The sequence below is a fragment of the Puntigrus tetrazona genome, chromosome 16 (genome assembly GCF_018831695.1).
Source record: "Puntigrus tetrazona isolate hp1 chromosome 16, ASM1883169v1, whole genome shotgun sequence".
NCBI classification, from domain to species: Eukaryota; Metazoa; Chordata; class Actinopteri; order Cypriniformes; family Cyprinidae; genus Puntigrus; species Puntigrus tetrazona.
This window is the reverse complement of record NC_056714.1, coordinates 8,391,283-8,410,594: the sequence shown is the minus strand read 5'-3', so window position 1 is coordinate 8,410,594 and position 19,312 is coordinate 8,391,283. Positions and strand designations below refer to the sequence as shown.

The 19,312-nt window shown below is 36.3% G+C and overlaps 1 protein-coding gene across 1 annotated transcript in view; it reads right to left on the bottom strand.

The window, feature by feature from the left end:
* The window catches only part of osbpl3b (oxysterol binding protein-like 3b), a 49,234-nt gene that overhangs the window by 15,163 nt on the left and 14,759 nt on the right, over positions 1-19,312 (bottom strand). Inside the window, 9 exon segments of the mRNA XM_043261730.1 lie at positions 1,610-1,769; positions 2,129-2,221; positions 2,998-3,101; positions 3,217-3,328; positions 3,848-4,012; positions 4,915-5,028; positions 6,147-6,200; positions 7,084-7,200; positions 10,708-10,950. Of these exon segments, the coding sequence (XP_043117665.1) occupies positions 1,610-1,769; positions 2,129-2,221; positions 2,998-3,101; positions 3,217-3,328; positions 3,848-4,012; positions 4,915-5,028; positions 6,147-6,200; positions 7,084-7,200; positions 10,708-10,803 (1,015 nt within the window). The 5' untranslated portion in view covers positions 10,804-10,950.

The following is a 19,312-nucleotide window of genomic DNA, read 5'->3' as shown; positions in this document are numbered from 1 at the left end:
CTCTGAGTCATATGTCAGGAAGAAAAAATGTGCATTTTATTATGGAAGGAGTAAGTTTCACGTGCTGCTTTGGCCTCTTAAAATCTGCAGCAGTTGAAGCAAGAGTCATTTAAACATATTGCTGTAGCAAGGAAACAGGAACTGTGTGCAGTAAACTGTGAAAACATGGACTTGAGGTTAAAACAGAAAACATTAATATTAATCAGCAGAAATAACAAACAAGCTGTTAAACACGGTTTTACTAAAGTTGACTTCTACAGTATGTTTTTGGTGAAAATAAAGAACTGAGTTCTGCTCTGAGTTAACCTCATACTTTTTGTACCTAAACTAAAACCTCAGAACTACTACTGTTCAAAAACAAAAAGTTGTTTTTTGGGGTTTTTTTTACATTTAAAAAGAATATTAATTGTTTATGAATTGAATTGGAGTTTTGTTTTGTTTAGTTTGAAATACACAGTGCCTTGTCTAATTGTTTTGTTAAGATTTGTTATGTTGCAGCCTCGTGTTAAATTGCTTTAAATTACTTTTTTCCCAGCACATCAATCAGCACTCCATACACCATAACGGCCAATCAAAAACTGAATTGTCACAACTTTGTAGATTTATTTAAAAAAAATACTTACTGTAGTATTAAATCTCAGTACTTAGCTGATGCACCTTCACTGCCTCAAGTATTTTTGGGTATGATACGACAAGCTTTGCACATCATCGTTTGGCAGTTATCTGCTCTATCCATTCTTCTCCACACCATTCACATGCTTTAAGGTGTTAACTTTGACTAAATGTAAAAATAATATAAGATATTAAAGATATTTTCAAAGTTTAATAACTGAGGTGAAATGCTGGACCTCTCAGACACTGTGTAAGTCAAGTAAAGAAGGAACACGTTCTAGTTTTTGTGTGGGTTATGTAGTTTTTAACTACTTACACAAAACCACACGTTAATGTAAAGCTTTGTATCATATGTCTTCTATTAGCAGGCACATTTCTGTCAATAACACTTGAAACAACATTATAGTAGCACTAGTAATAAACAGATATTCATTAATGTTCACTAAAGGTTTTTTTTAACAATGACCAAACACCTGCAGAAAATGAAATCAATTCGCACGTCTATAGGTCTAGAGCTACCTAATCTTTTCAATGAGTATCAAAAGACCTTTTGCATGATATACTGTGCTAGCATTCCTTAATGTGCTACTATTGTATTTTTATTCTTGTAGTAGTCCATAATCTAGTATCTTAGTATTTTATTCTTGCTAGTCACCTTAACAAGAGAGGTTTTAATATCATTTAATCAAACCTTTGACCTGTGCTAAGGGACCAGCTGGGTAATTTCTCGGACAATGAGATGCTGATTTTCACGATCTTCATGAAGACAAAGTGCAAAACACCATTTGCAATCAACATCTGTCGCATTCTCCCGAGTTTTAGCTCTTTCCTCAGCAATTTCCTCCTGATGACATGTATTTTATATGCAAATAAGACATTCTGAGCCCAAAATGTAGGAATTAGGGGAGAATGATGAGGTATCATTTGTCAAGTAGGATAAATGGTGCACTATTCTAGTAATATATCACTAAAATTAATTTACTGTGGCAAAACCTACGGTTGTTTGCGACACGACAGAAGTCTTCCTGCAGTTTGGATACATCTATAGGCGAGTCTAGAGGTTCGTGGTAAGTCTTCTCATTGGTCAGGTCTACTGAAGAAAGGTTGGGATTGGATGCATGGAGGCGGATAGAGCCTGAGGAGATGCAGCTTGGAACCTATAAAAATTAGGAGCAAATACCTGGTCAGTGGTCAATGATGGTGCTATTCATTTTGGCATAGAGAGCACTGCGAGTTTAACGGCCTGGGGAAAACATGACAGGAGATTTCTCTTGCATGTACCAATCCTTTGTGTAAGACTTAAGGGACTATAAAACGAGGCGCGACTATTATTGTCATCACACTATTCATGCATCTAATACGTCAGCAAATCAGCTCAATAAAACATTAGGTTACCATTAAAAATGCATGGCTTTCTAGTAATTTGAAGTATTCATGGAGTGATTCATAAATGCCTTATAAGCCACGCAAGGCAGTTTTATGTTTTAATATCTGCAAGTAGAAGGTCACGGATCACCTGCAGGGTTGTTTTGTTGTCTTTCCCGTAATTCTTTGGACGCCATTTTCTAGGATGTCTCTTCTCTTTTTTTGGGCTGTCGTAGGTTGAAGCCTATACAAAACGCAAGAGATTGAGACTCTGTTTTAATGTTGTTTTTAGCTTCTTATCATTCCCCCAATGCATACTGAAAGCATTTTATTAATCAACTAAAATGTAATTTTTATACATATGCACAATATTTCAGTATAATGACAGATATAAGACATTTAGTTTTAATGTATCAGTACTGAACATTGTACATGTATTACAGTGTACATTTATCAACAATGTGTACTTGCAACCAAATATCTATTGTTTGTCGACAGACGATGCAAAACAAAAAGCTGAAACTAGCCGAAGACTACATTCACATTCACAGGAGCTAAAGTAAACAGCAGTTGTAATAACATAAAGTGGCCCATTTGGCAGATGAAAGGACAGCTTTCTGAATTATCGCTCATCTGTAACAGCGGTTATGTGGAATAATTTGATTTATGACTGCAAAACTCATCATGGCCATCCTTCTGAAACTGCGCTATCAACTGAATGACTGTTTGTCAGTTGGGCCATAGGCAAGAACATTAACAGCATCCACAGGCACAGCTGGACCACTGCCTGAGGAAATAAGCCTGGCCTTTTTTGAGGGCAGCTTTTAAAAAGTTAGTCTAAGTAAAATGCTATAAAATCCAAACAAATACTGCATACTAACTAAATACATACTTGTCGGATACTTATGGAACACTTTATCTAACTCTTCTGATTACTCTTCTGACTTAATTATTGATTGTTAACAAAAATAAAGTATTTTATAATTACTGTTATACTTTTTTGTGTGAGTGACATGTGACCTGCAGAGCGTTGATGGCCGGGGCGGAGTATGTGCGGTGTAACACCTCCATGCTTCTTAACAAGTGATTCAGTTCCAGCAGCTGGGCTTCACATACTGAGAGTTCTGAGAGAGAGAGATAGAAAAACAAAGAGCATTGTGCAGTAAAAAGCTGCAGACGCAGCATCTTCAGAGTGAGATGGATTCATAAATTGGTGTGTGTGTGTGTGTGTGTGTGTACCTTTGGTGCACCTGTCCATGTCATCAGAAGACTGGAGCCAGGCGGTCACCTTGGCCTGGCTGGTAAAAGATACCGGCGAGTGGAGAGAGGACTGCTTTGCAAGAGAGGCACGCTACATAAAAAAAGAAAGAGACAGAAACATAGAAAATGACTGAGCTTAAAAGAGAGGAAGAGCATACTGTATCTTCTCCAGTAATGCTTTTGGACATTAATAGTGGACAACAGTGTTGGGGAGAAATATGAAGTATGATAGTAATCAGTGTCAAGTGCTACTTCAAGGTTAAACCTTGCCTTCTTTACATTGAAAACAAATGACAGTTGAAAACAGTTATCAAATGTAATCAGTTGCATTACTTTAATAAAGTTATTGAAATAGATACAGTACTATTACATTTTAAATAGAGTAATATGTTACATTTCCAAAGTAGCCTTCCCAACACCAGTAAACAAATTAAATTAACCAGTCAACAGTGTGAAAGACTATTTTGTGAAAGTTGCCACAAATTGACCGAGCTTTAACCTTGAACAGTCCTTTAACATTCTCTCAAAGTTATAGCCCTTGCACAGACTTTGTCATTTTATCTGGCATTTATCCTTCCATCTAAATCCTCTACATGTCCCAAGGCTTTACCTTTCTGATAGACTGACTGTCAGGTATCGTGGGGGAGGAGGTGAGGGGGTAATGAGGGTGGAAGAGCGTTTTCTCATGAGGGAACATGGCGATCTCATTCTGCCTGTAAAGTCTGTGGTGACGCAGCTGAGCGACCCATTCATCAAACAGCTCCTGGGACTTGATCTGCAAGCACAAGGAGACCACAGTTAAAAGTTCAGGATGAAGGAAACCTATTCAGTCTGGATTTAGAAGCTGTTTTCCTTAAAGCTGCATTTTAAAATGGTCCAGATGAAGGCTGACCTCATGACTCTGTATTTAAAAAAGACCTGCTTCCTATTTTTGAGATCAAGAGTTCAGAAGGCATAATAACCATAATAACCTATAAGACAGAAATTCAACAAGAATTTCATGAAGTGTCAAATAATTAGACAGTTATGACTCTTTATTTAGAATTTTATAGTAAGCGATTTCATACTGACATCAAAATACATAACTATATTTAATGACATAATTCTTGGAAATGTATTTTCCACTGCAGCTGTTTAAATGAAAATTACTGGGGGGAGAATTATATATACAGTATATAATATCCCTAATGCTTCCCTGTACTTTAACTTAACAACTACCTTACTAACTATTCAGCTGACTATTAACTATTAAGCAGCAGTTGTCGAAGGAAAAAGTCATAGGAATAAAGTGGTGTAATTTGAACTTTATTATAATTATACTTCAGAATTAAATAAACATCTTTATTGTATATTACCTAAAGCATTCCCTTAATTTAAACTAAAATTTAATTTGAACTGAATTATGCTGGTATTTAAAATCTATTCTCAGTTCAGCTCTGAATATCAAAGTACATCAAAACTTCTCACATAGCCACAAAAACTCCATTAAAGAAATCACAACCTCTCAGTTCTACTCTAATATAAGGCTAAAGGAAATCTCTGTACTGACATATTGTAACATGTTCCAGTAAAACCACAACAAAATTGCGGTACGCACCAATCTCCACTAATGCTTTTCCTGTGACCGCAGAGCATTCTGACTCTAAGTTCAGTCTAATACCATAAATGTTGTGATACCTTCAGGTGATAAATGTTCTCCTCAGCGTCCAAATCAATGCACTTGGCTTTCTTCTTAATGGCCATGACGGACAGCCCCACGTCAATGCAGCCGTGGAGCTTGCCTTTCTGGACCTGCACAAAGCGCAGACAAGGTTTGACCTATAAATATCACCCCTACCTTGTATATCAATACAACAGATGCTACTTTGTTGCAATGCACTCAAATTACTACTGAGCAAATATGACGCTCCTGGTTAAAACTCAAATGAATATAGATTCAAATTGAATTCTTGGCTCTTGTGCTTTTCCACAAATAGTAAAACCTACTGAATCCTTTCAAAAACACAACAAAGTGATACAACAGCCCTGGGCATCCCATCTTGCTGGGGCTATTTCATAGGTTTGCATGAATGACATAGAAGTAAAGTAGGGATGACAATTGTTAAGAATTGTAAATATTTGATTCCATTCTTTTAGCATTCATAAGGAATATAAATTTGAAAAAGTAAACAAATAAAAATATTTTCTATATTAAAAATACATACTGACATTTTAACGGAGTAGTCTATAACTACACTGATTAGAAAACATGAATTAAAAATGACCTGCTCAAAAGAGACATTAATCCCATAAACTCATTAAATTCAGAATTTGTGAGCATAAAGCCCTCTATAAGCATATCGCGTATTCAAAATACTTTCACAAAAGGTGACAAGTTTGCAGCACATAAAATGCAATAGAGCTCTGACTAATTTTGCTAATGCATAACCTTGTCAGTGATCTATTCTCACAGGCACATTCAACTAGTGCCCTTGATTTAGAGGCCAAAAAGGCTCCAGCTACATCTGAAAGATATATGGTTTGGCTTCATTATAATTTAATACCCTGGCTCTAAGCGTCTACTTCATAATGCTGTTTAGGAGGGCAGACTGGCACGGGCAAGGTAGGTGGTATAAACAGTTTGTGTTATGAAAGTTACTGCTTTACTTTTGCAAACTATTGGTTCTAGGCGATGCTATCAAACCCTGGGGACATTAACTTTGATATTACATTCCTACAGCTTGAGGCTTTTATCAGCAGGAAACATATATTGACAGAAAGATGGAGGTTTAGGACCTCTAAAGATTGCTGGAGCTCTGTGAAGACTTACATGATGGGGAACTGACCACTAAAAGTCCTGAGTGCTATGGTTCAATGGATTGAGTGTGTGTGTGTGTGTGTGTGTGTACACGTGGGGCCTTTTAACTCACATCAGCAGCGCATTTGGCGTACTTCAAAATGCCCTTGTCCAAGTAGAAGAATCTCTGTGAAGAAAGAAGCACAAAGGGGAGAGGACAGAGGAGAAACCTGGGTCAGATTTATTTGGTAGATGATGAATGTCCTCTCAGGGGATGCTTACGCACTCTTGATGAATGAGAGGCTGTGTATCGCTATGCCTCTTTTCTGTCTATTCTTGTATTCTCTGTTTGGTTAAAGGGGGAATATGGGTATTTTTGGAGAACGGGATTTTGAATGGCTTACTCAGGGTTGCATCTAAATATTAAAGAGGCACAGAAGAAAGTGTTTTTGCATTAAAACATCACCTTTAATTGTGCTCGTGTGCTTAAATTGAACAGAATGAGTGCTTTATTTGTCAACACTGAAAAAAGTGCCTTTTAAACAGCATTGTTGGTCTAATTAAAAATCACAATGTCTGGTTCAACAGGCTTAGTTAAGTTTGGCTAAAAGAAAACAAAAACAACTTGATTTTCAGCTTTACTGACTGCAGACGCTATTGTGTGTTTCTGGTGTTTTCATTTTTGTGGTTAGACCATAATAGACAAGATAATGCATATTTTAAAAAGACAGCGCAATGAACATTTAGGTCTTTCATCTTAATTGTCATATTATAGCTCATTTATTTTTTGTTAAGGGTAAAATTAAAAAATGTTTGATTTACATTAACATTGTTACATTAACATTGTCTTGTGTCTAAAGAAAACTGAACAAAGTGTGATCTTTGTAATAATTTCCATACTCTGTATGAATGTTTTGGTTCAAAAAAATAAATTTTTCTGATGAATATTAACAAAATCCAATCAGTGCAATGATCTCAATTTGCTAATTTATCAAATGATTCCACTTTTTCCCAAATATTCTAAATGAAAAATTGATAGAGGCATTAATGCACGGCTATTTCCAACATACCTTGTGCCAGCCTTTCATTGGCCACTTTCTCTTCTTCAACATGTAGCCGGCCTGCTTCTCTGGCTCCTGAACATTGGAAAGACCACCACGTAAACCCTCCACGATCTCCCAGCTGTCCTGTACAATTCAATACATGCACACACTGTACATTGAAACAATATAGAGTTCATAACTCAGAATAAATGTTATAATGGTGTGCATGAATATATATCGTGCAATATATTGCCTAGCCCTAACAATGTGCAATCTCAATCATGTTCTCAATCAGGTGGAAATATAGAGAGGATAGCTACTCTCTTTATTATTTAGAGCGCTGACAGATGGGACAAAAATGTGGGTCTTCATTCTCTCTCTTCAGCAAACTCTGTCTCTTCCTCAAGGCAAGAGCTGCACTGCCCAAACACGCGCTCAGCAATTCACTACATCAAGGACAAGTTTTAAAAAGACATCTCTATAGCCAAGGACAAAACCCAAACATGCATTAAGAACCACAGAATGCGACTAATGAAACCAAGCACTCTTACACAACAGCTCAAATCAAAGAGCAGCACAACCTTCAAGGGATGTTGTGTTATGACAGTGAAGCAGTCCAGCTGACCAACCAACCTTTGTCAAAAGGTTTAGAATAATTAAAAAACTTACAAGACTTACTTATTAGAGAATAATATCTTTAAATAATAATGCTAGATGTTATTTGCAATAAAAATGTAATATTGTTTAAATTCAATTAGCTGAACTTTAGTTTTTTTTGATTCACTTAACTGAGGCTAAATTATACATTTGTAATGAAGCTGTCATCGCAAATATATAATAATTTAAATAATATTAAGTAATATTGAATAACACACTAAAATTATAAACATGCAATTTATATATAAATGTAATTTGGTGTCATTTCAAAATGACATTTTTATCATGATTAATCGCATCCAAAATAAAAGGTTTTTGTTTACATTATATATTATATATATATATGTGTGCACTGTGTATATTTATTATGTAGGCTATATAAAAATATATAAATACAAACACACACATGTATATATTTAAGAAAAACTTTACATTTATATGTATTAAATATATTTATATATGATATAAATTATATGAATATAAATATATACATGTAAATATTTTTCAAATATGTGCTGTATGTATATGTATTTATGTATACATAATAAATACACACACATATACGATGTAAACAATTTTTTGGGGATGGGATTAATCATTTAACAGCACAAATTTTATTTTCATTAATATATTATTTAAATATATAATGTCATATATTCATATAATATATTAAACAATATTTGAATTTGTTAGATACTTCTGAGGATATTTCGGTGAAAAAGTGGGCACCAGATCACCTGGTGGCATTTCAGCCCTCTTTGCAGTACTTCAAACTCAACACAACATAATGCCCTGATGTTGGTATTGAGAGTAACGTCTGCCACCCGAACAGTGAAACATATCTCCGCTTAGAAGGAGTAATGAGCTTTATAATGCTACCGAATGATGAGATTAGAGATTACAGCCTCATAATCAGGTCAGCGTGTTCATCTGAGGAGAAGGACACGCATCCGTCCTCCGGAGCTCAGAGCATATGAACGCACACACGTGCAGGTGTACATACGAACACAGATATATTAAGGCTATACACAACAGGGACAAACCCGCGTGAACATTAATTGAACACAAATAATGGCATCCAAAGGTCTGAGCAGACTTTTGAACCCTGCTGTATTTATCCTTCATTTCCACAGAACATGATTAGTTTTTCACTAATTCCCTCAGACAAAAGCCTCAGGAAGTGTTTCGGAATTGCAAAAATGAAAAAAAAAAAACCCAAAGGGCCGCTAAGTTTTTATTCATCCGGTGCTCAAGGCTCATTTCATAGATCGGTTATATTCATATTTCCCACAGTCATCTGACTGAGAACAGAGAGATTAATACTGTGTTTCAGCACGGCGGGTAATGGGACTGATGAAGATAAAGTGGAAAAGCGTAGCTGAGAAATTTTTGGGTAAAGTCCAGAAACATTTTGTCTAGTCCACTGCTTTCTGCTTTCATCTGTGCTGCCGGCCAGAAAATTTCTCTCTCTCTATATATATATATATATATATATATAAACCTAGCACTATAAATATTTATAATTTAAGGGTACTTCTTATGAAGCAAAGTATCAGGAGATGTTAAGAAAACAGCTGTATCTCGTCACTGCATTTAATGCTTGAAGAGAATTTTTATTTGATCAACATCAAGATTTTAATGCTAATTATTATATGAATGTGTAAAAGAAAGTATATTTCCAGTCAAAACAACTCTTAGAGTAGTTTTTATCATATAAACAGATGACAATGTTAATTTGTTTTCTGATCTTTCCACTACTGTTCTTGCTGCTGCTGCTGCTACAGAGCAAGTAGGAAGACTTCTTACTGCCAAGATATACACAGACATGCAGATCTCGACAGGTGGAGCTGGGGGAGGTGGAGGGTATCAGAGGTACTGACGCACAGTTGAATCTCTCTCTCTCTCTCTCTCTTTTGATCAAGAATTAATCCAAATAAATATATAATTCAGTCAAATAAATGTGATGTTACTGCACTATTTCATCTCTGTCTGATTTGAAACAGGCAGAATGTTAGCACGTAATACGAGCTGTAACTGATGAAAATAACCATAATTTTTACCCTTCCAGTCAAATATTGCGCTGCAAAGAGCTGCTAGCTTTAACTTGTCTATAACTTGGCAGATGACCATGGAACAAGCGGGATAATCAACGGCTATCTGTGCATTAAAGGATTTTCAAAGCACTTCGCGGAGTGAAGTTCTTAGCCTCCACGTCGTGCATTTAAAATCCTTTAATGCACAGCTAGCCGTTCATTATCCCTTACACGCACACACACACACACACACACATATAAGTGTGATGTTTATATATATATATATGTATATATACACGTTTTGTCTGTGCACTGTGTATTTTTCTTGTATGCACTGAGCACAGTATTTTGAATAAACACTTTTTTCTAGAAGATTGTTCTAGGAGAGGCTTTCACACTTTTTTGCTATAAAGGGTAAGTAATTGCTTTATAAAACAGTTGTATATTATATATTTCATGTCACACTGCTGGATGTCAATTATGTTACCTCAACTACCTATTTACAGTACCAGCAGGACAAATATTAAACCTGGAAAATCAACACAACTGAGTCTCAATCTCGCACACACCAACAAAAAACTGTGGGACCCTCTGTGCATTTCTAGTTGATAGTGCTAGTTGGGCGTTTTAATTGGTTTGCCTATAAATTGAAAACATGTTCATGTTTTGTGTTTTTTTTATTTTATCATCCACCAGGTAAAACTAACATCATTACAAAGCCACAAGACTTGAGGTTTAACTGTCATCTCTCCCAAGGTGCAGCCTGAGTAACATAAAAAAAGGTACAAAAGCTGTCACTAAGAACCTTTTGAAAGTACTAATATGTACCATTAAGGCAGTAATAAGGAACAAAGGTGTATGTTTTGAAAGCGTACCGCCACAGTGATAGCTTTTGTACCTGTAAGTGATACTTCTATAAATGTAGCTCATTGTCTGCCAAATGAAATGCATACACACGTACCTGTCTGCTGTCATGTTTGGAGGAGGAACTGCTATTGCTGTGAGATGGAGAGGAGATCTTCTGGGACATAGTGGAACTTTTTTCCTCTGAGCTCATCTCCTGCTCTCAGTAAGAGGGAGAACGTAAAAAGGAGAGGAAGAGGAGGAACCGGAGGAGAGGAAAAAAGGGAGGGGGAACCGACAGCTCAGCAGTTGTGGGTCTCCATTTGCTTGTTCTTCCAAAGCTTGGACACAGTGTTCGAGCCTGTGGACAGATGAAGAGAGAAAGAAAGGATTGATCAGGAGATGTATGTGAAAGGCAACCTCGACACGATGTCAGGCTTTCATCTGTACAGGTAATGAACACCACTCGCCCACCACAGGATATCAAATAGCAGAATTATCTGAAAGTATAAAGGCTTGGTCAGCAGGACACACAATCTGAGGGTTGTGTTGAGGAAGGATGCCAGCGTGAATCACTGGACATACTATAGATGTCGTCCCCGGATCATCTCCCACTCTCTCTTATGAAAGTTATGAGAAGTGTGGGGGCTAGATTGAACACACACTGACTCCATGAATCTGCGCTTCATTTATAGCAGTAACAGACGTCAGAGATCGCCGCTCTGTAGTAACCGTCCTTCCTTCCCTGTCTCATCTCATCCACGCTGCCCTGTCTTCCTCTCAGTGTGGTTCTCACATGAATGGAGAACAGAATGCAAATGTCCTCTTGCTTTGTGTCTGGTTTGTTTGAAGTCATGTGTCACGACAGCACCATATGCATACTCGTGTTACAGCACCTGTGCTTGTTTATTAACGCAGGTCGCAAGGTGTGGGATACGCGTCGGATGCACACATATTGGCCGTTTATTTCATCCTTATAAAGCACGTATTCTGCATGGTTATATTTTACATCCCTAACATTAATAAGCGGCAAATTAGTGGTTAACGGCAAAAATTTTACCTTAAAATAAAGTGTGACCAAATTGTAATTTGCAGTAGTGGATCTTGTATGTGCAAAGCGTTTGTTGAATTTTACATTGTGATTGCGATTTTTTTTTTCTAGCCTTTTGATGGCATTTTGAAAAGCATACTCCTCACTTTTCTTCATTATGAGCGTCAGCACGGGTCACAATGTGGGACACGGGAATGCAGCAAGGTTAATTAGATTAGTTCTGCCTTCAACAAACCAAACAGCCCTTCATTTCCATCGCTCTGTGAAGTGAACGGCCATCAAACCTTGCAAAAATTCTTGCAAATCTCTCTCTTTCTCACTCTGTTGAGAAAGGGTCTTTCACTCTCTTCTTTTACGGAAATTATACTACAGCTCAAGCTATCTGAGATGTCTCTTCTCTGGGAGCAGCACACAGGAAACTGGGCAAATGAGCAGTATGTCGACTCTTTAGCTAATGTGCATCAGCATCATGTGTCAGCTACTAGTCGGCATTCTATGACTTAATCACTTCCTGTGAGGATGGAGTAATCTGTGTTTCTTAATTCAGCGGTGTGGTGAATAATCAGACTCGGGGCTGTTGTGTTCATTTTACCCGACATGCTATGACTTGGATGACTGAAAACCTACAAAGACTTGAAGAGCACATGCTAATGTCCTGTCATTGAATCTGTCCTATCATATAACACCCATCGTGCATCCAAAGTGAATAGCCAAGGCAGGCTGCCATTTACACCTGATATTGCCATGCATTCAAATGGTTCTCCTGTCAGCACTTGTAAATTTCATCCATAAGAGGGTCTTCTATTATGTATAATTGTAGTCAATGTTTAACCGCAAGCATGCTGTTGAACCCAAATTGCTTGAATTTGAAGTGTTAAGATCAGTTGTGTTGCTGTGGGGTCAGATAGCTACGGTAATTCCTCGAAAATATCTAAATTTGTGTTCCGAAGACGAAAGAAGGTCCTACAGGTTTGGAATGTCATTAGGGTGAGCAATTAATGACAGAATTTAAATTTCGGGGTGAACTAAACCTTTAAGCACTTAATTTTATTACATTTTGGTATTTACACTTTAAAACTTAACAAGGTTCTGGTGTGACCTTGAAAACACCAAGAGAGCTTTCTAGTGTCATTTTAAGTAAAAAACAGCTGGATATTTTAATTTCAGTTTCTCCTTCTATTTATGAGGTTGTGTGTTTCTCTTCATCTCAGATGAGTCAAATCAGTCAGTGTGAAGTCGATTGTTTCAATTGTACGGCAACTTCCTAAACCTCTTACTGAGCAATTGAGGATACAGATACGGCTAATTACGGTCGCGGCATGTAGCCGCTTTAAGTAGCTGTGGTGACTGGTTTGTTCCGGTAAACAGACTCCTGGTTGTGAGTAAACGGCACTCTCCACTGCCGCCTGTCTCACCTCACCCCGCGCCACTTCAGAAGCCAACGGAGAGCAGCTGCCTCTGTGTACCGCCCCTATTATTTATTCATTCACTTTCCACTGATCACACACACACACTCATAAGTAGCAGACATGAAATACCTGTGGAAAGTTAATATCCTGAATTGTGATATACAGTAATCGTTAAAATTGTTTAAGCAGCATTCTTCTAATTCTTTCAGTATTATGCACACAGCTTTAATAACGCAATTTATTCATAATAATGTATATATATATATATATATATATATATATATATATATATATATATATATATATATATATATATATATATATATATATATTTTATTTTTTTATTTTTAAAGGTATGAAGTGGCTTAAAAATGCTAAACGTTACAGAAAACTATAACCTATAGAACTTTATAAAAATTTATATTGCAATATATGTATTCCATCATCATTCTCATGACCAATTATAAACTTCAAAGCACCACCACAACAGAAATACACATTTGGACAGTTCATTAACACGTTTAAAAACAGCTTGACACAACAAAAGTTTTGGAGTTTTTTTGCATTTTAAAAAGTCATTTAAAAAATGAGCTGTTTTAAAGACAAAAAGTTGATCAAAATAACTAACAAAGAAGTGTCAGAATACCCAAACTATTCGCTTTCCTTTATACCCTGTAAAAAATTCTGAAATGATCTGGATTTCTGCATTGATTACTCATAAGATGTGGTCTGATCTTCAACGAGGTCATTCACAAACACCATTTTTATTCCGACAGTGGACACATGAACAAAGACTTGCACAGCTTTGTAGAGTTTTCCGGAGGTGTCACTGCTGTTTCTCATCTCACTTTTTTTAGGATTGCCTGCTGTGTTCTTCACAGGATGTCCTCTTGAGGGACAGAAGAGAGCAGTCCAGATCTTTAGAAATGCTTTTGTAGCCTTTTCCAGCTTTGTAATGTTTTTTTAAAGGTCTTGCGAAAGCTTTTGAGATTGAGGCATGGTTCAAATTAACCAATATTTCTTAAGAAGGACAGATTTGTCAGTAAACAGGCTTTTATTTAAAGAGCAGGGCACCGATGCGACCCACCCTTACAATCTCATTTCCTTAACTGACTCCAATTATCTTTTGGAGAAGTCAATTATTGTTTTTTCTCTCTTTAGCCTGCCATGTCAATGATGACTCAGTCAGTAAAATTTTGAAAACAGTTATTATTTTAGACAGATTGTGTTTGTCTTTAATTGTGACTTCAGAGCACATTTACTGTAATGAGTATTCAATGCTGGAATTCAGATAAGGTTCCCAAATTCTTTCCTTGCTATTGTATATTTAAAAAAAATAGTCATGATGATGAACTCGTCGAACAACCGACTACCTGATTCTTTAAAGCATTCTTTTCTGCTTAATGTGAAGATTTTTAGTTGTTACAGTTTGAAAGGAAAAACTCTCTTAAAAATCAGTTTTTAAACAAAAACACATCTGAAGGAAACATCCCTCTAAGAAATACATCCAACTGGCATTAGTTACTTGAAACCAGCCAATGTTGTGCCTTGAAAAGAAGACATTTGTGGACTGCTCATACCATCTTTAAACTGAACAGAATAGAATTTTGATGTTACAATTATTATTTAAAGAAAATTTCAAATAACAAGATGGCAATGTCATAAAGTGTGCATCAGGCTTAGGACCAATTAGTCAACTAGTTGTTTTAGGTTATTAACGGACAAATTGATTTTGAATGTGTGTTGCTGTACATAAGGATTGTATTATGTTCATATAAATTTGAAAGGTTTACTCCACCCCAAATTGAAAATTTTGTTATTCATCCCATGTTCATCTTTACCCCCATGTCATTCCAAACCCATAAAAGTTGTTTACAAGAATTTAAGATATTTTGGATGAAGCTAGTGACTGTCCCATTGACAGACAAACGATTTTTATAGTCAAGGCCCAGAAAAGTATTAAAAAGACATTGGCCTTGATAGTGTTATATACAAGGCAGTCAATGGGAGAGTCAAAAGCCTCACGGTTTTCATCCAAAATGAATGAAACAACGAGTTTGGAATAGGGCTATACGATATATTGTTTCAGCATCGATATTGCGTTGTACGCATCCGTGATAGTCACAATGCAGGTTGTGAGATGTTTAGTGTAGGCTACTGATCTTAATATTTAATTCTGTTCACTTTCGCGTCTGTTTATGCTTGAAATAGCACATACGCGCAAAAACTATATGCATGTCTCTGCAAGTATCTTTTTAAGCACGGTTGCTTATGGCTTAGATGAAGGTAAATAAAATGGATGTGTAACAGTATATTGGTTCGCAGCAGTTCAATGTAATCTTTCTGTATCAAATGTTAATCAAACAACTAAACATTTTTTCTAGGCAGGGTTAGTTTTTGTAACTGAACACAATAAAAAAAAAACAAAAAAAACAACACTGTTTAATCCACTTGTATCTTTGTTCTGTTCTATTCATCTATGCTTGTACAGTGATGACTGGTGATTTTTCTTCCCAATATCGCAATATATACAGCAGAAAAACTATATATTGCAATGGGATTTTTTCGTGAATATCGTGAAGCCCTAGTCTGCAATGACATGGGATTAATGACAAAAAAAAGTATTTCGGGGTGGAGTAACAATTTAACATAAAAACATAAACGGACAAGTTGTGCATTAACTAACCTACACAACCATACACGTGCACACAAGCATACATCATCTTACAAAGACCAGCAGAAGTGCAAACACATGCACACATGGCATGTAACCCTAGATTTAAGAAGCAGGCTGTTTTTCTGAAGAAATTCTCTCTGCAGTGAGTCACGTCCAACGTTCAATTGAATACAGCACAGGCTATTCTCCAACATGCCAACACAGAGACAGAATGGTTTTAGTTGTAAATATAGACGTTGGTATCAATCAGCTATTTATATCTTTCACATCCTTTCTTAAGAAACTAATGCTTGAATGCTGACTGATCCAGGAATAGCACTTTTGTTGTGTATTTGGTTCATGAGTTCACATGTTCATAAGATCCTTTTCAGTGGCAGCTTGCTGTCTGTAATCAAAAGGCTCAAGCTCTTGAGTTCAACGAAACAGTTCAACCAAAAATAAATATTCTGGCATCATTTTACTCTCCCTCATATCATTTTAAACCCATTTAACTTTCTTCCACAAAAAGAGAAATTTTCAAGAGCTTCTTCTTCGTGCAGTTATCATGAGATTTTATATTTTTTATATTACACATATTCCAAAGCCACAAAAATGGCTTTTTGTGAAGAATGAACTGAAACTGAAGTTATTACACACTGATAATCTATTCCTTCTGAACTCCTTCTGTGACCAGTCAGATCCGTCCAATTCCTAATTTTCAAACAGAACATACTGAATAAAATTAAATGTTTTATGTTGTCCTGGTTATAGGCAAAATTTAAAGCCAACCATTTTTGGTGCAGTCCTGGATGTTTCTAGAGCATGAATGCAGGCAAAAAGTCATATTACTAGACATTTATATCAAGCTAATGGCAGACAAGTGCTTATGTAGCCTTCACAAAAAATGTTTTTGTGGTAGAAGTGAAAAACTGAAAGTTTCCAGAACAAAAAACAAAACCCTATAGTACAAAAATGATATTAAAAGTGATGTATTTCAATGAAAAAACATAAAATGTCGAGTGAGAGAGGTTCTCCATCGACTCGACCCTGAGATCTAGCTGAACTGGGTCAAAAGGACTGATTGGTGGTATGTGAATCTCAGGTCCTTTAGTCAAAGAAAAGCATAGCTAAGGAAATGGGCCACATCACAGCGCTCCAACCCACATACAGCCGGTTAAAATGAAAGATTCATTAATGCTGTAGGCATTCCAAGACCCTCTCACACTACATCAATTATACACACAGAAATAACATGCAGATACACAGACTCTTCGTTTCATTCTTTAATCAAAACTCTGCCATGGCAGGAAAAGTAACAGCTGTTGGTTAGCACTATTTATGACATATTCATTATTCATCATGAAACGAAGGGCAAATGGACCAACAGACTTTTAACAGAATCACATGAGCAACTAACTCTGCCTTTGCATTACATACACACACTCACACACACACACTCACTCACACTCACACACACACACACACACACACACACACACGCACAGAGACACAGGTTCTTTAGTTTGGATGTATAGTACTAGTGGGATGTGTGTGACTTTAAAATATAATAAATAGTATAATCTAAATTTTTTATAAAAACAATCTGATTACATTTGATTATCTTTTGACCTTCATCACTTGAATTGCAATTATAATAATTGATACAAAACCAATATAAAATCTGACTTTAGCCCCTCTTGATCATTCTGAGGATAAAAATGTTTTAAGATGATAAAAAGATAGTTTGTATATAGTTTATGGAACGATACTTTAAAATCACAATCTTCGCACAGCTATGACATTCTGGCATCCAAAAATGCTTTGTAAAAATACAGTTAATCTTAAAATTAAGCATGTACTGTACATGAACCTAAATAGGAAATAAATTAGTGTGTCTGGTCTCTCATATTTTAAAACAGTCAATGCAATTTCCGGTGTGTGAAAATATTCAGATATAACCCCCTTTGTAATTGCTAGGATTTTTATAAATAGCTGTTATTTAATTACATTTACGTAAATTGTTTCTCAGTTACTTTGTTACATTAATTTAGTAATAAATTACATAATTCTGTAAATACTTACTTCCTAACACTACCTATATACAGTATAGAATACTAAATTACATTTGTAATTACTGTAATGGCAATACAAATTATTGGCCACATTTTACATCAGGTGGCCTTAACTACTATGTACTTGCATCAAAAAATAAGTACACTGTACAGTACTTGTGTTCATATTGTACTGCAAAACACTTTTGCTGCTTTTGAGACTGATTGCTAAAGTTAAGGTTAGTGATAGGTTTGGTGGTATGGGTAGGTTTAAGGGTGGGTTAAGGTGTAAGCGATGGGTCAACAATGTAATTATAAATGTAATGAATTAAATTAAATTAATTACAGATGTAATTACATATATAAAAATTATTTTGTACTTATCATTTTAAAAATATAAGTACAATGTAAAAACATGTATGTACACAATAAGTGCATTGTGCCAAATTAATTTAAATGTAAGTTAATTAAATATAAGTGCATAGTAGTTTTTTAAGATGTGCAAAAATGTGTTGAAATAAAAATAACTTACTCTCATGAAAATGTATGTCTTAATACACCAAAACATTCCTAATAAAAACTTTATGCCGAGAGAGTGACAACTGCCATAGAATCTTTATTATTTATTATTTATAAGCACACCGAGTGTGAAAGAGAACATGGGCTGCAACACCAAACCCACTAAACCCGAACAACAGAGAGACAAATTTTCCTTAAGATTATGCAAAGACGCAGCACAGCAGAAAGACACAGTGACAACCACCTCTGCGGGTCGGGACCCAGCGCTTGTTAGCGCACAAAGACGCGGGTTTGACGTACCGGCTAGGTGAGATAGGATGACTGGCAGCTCTCTCTATGTCTGCGGGCCTGTAATTTTATCTCTCTGTCACAGGGTGCAGCGTATTGTATGTTTCTTTTGAAAGTGAGCACGGCACAGACAATGCCAAAAATAACTAGCACACAAAGCTCTGATGGAAAACGAATGACAGTGGCGGTGCAGGTAGGGCGGCGGAGGACGGATTAAGTGCTATAACGTTCCCGGAGGATGAGGGGGGTGAAGTTAAGGGGTCTCGCTAAATGTGGAAAACCCAAATCTCCCTCAAAAACACCCACGCACAAATACACCTGCAATAAATGCTCTACTTTGTTCTAATATTTTAAAGGTATATAATTACACCACAGAACAGTTTATTATTGTGAATGTAAGAGGCGGTTTCAGTTACAGACAGAGGCGTAAATGCACTGGGGTGATCGTATAGGCAGATTATCATTAACCCGCAACCTCTATCATACTCAAGCTGGATAATCAGGAGGATTTTACAGCGGGCTAGTAATTTGCAGTATTACAGAAGCGAAGGAGCTTGATTAATGAGGTATAAACCTGAATGAGGAATAACCTGATGGTGGTTTAGCAGACTGCAGTACATTTGGGGGGTTATGATACTCAGAGGTTGTTAGATGAATGGCTATGGTGAGGGTTTCTTCACAATTTGTTGGTAAACATATCAAGCAGGCCCTTATTCACCTGTGGGGATACTGACATGCTGAAGCTTGAA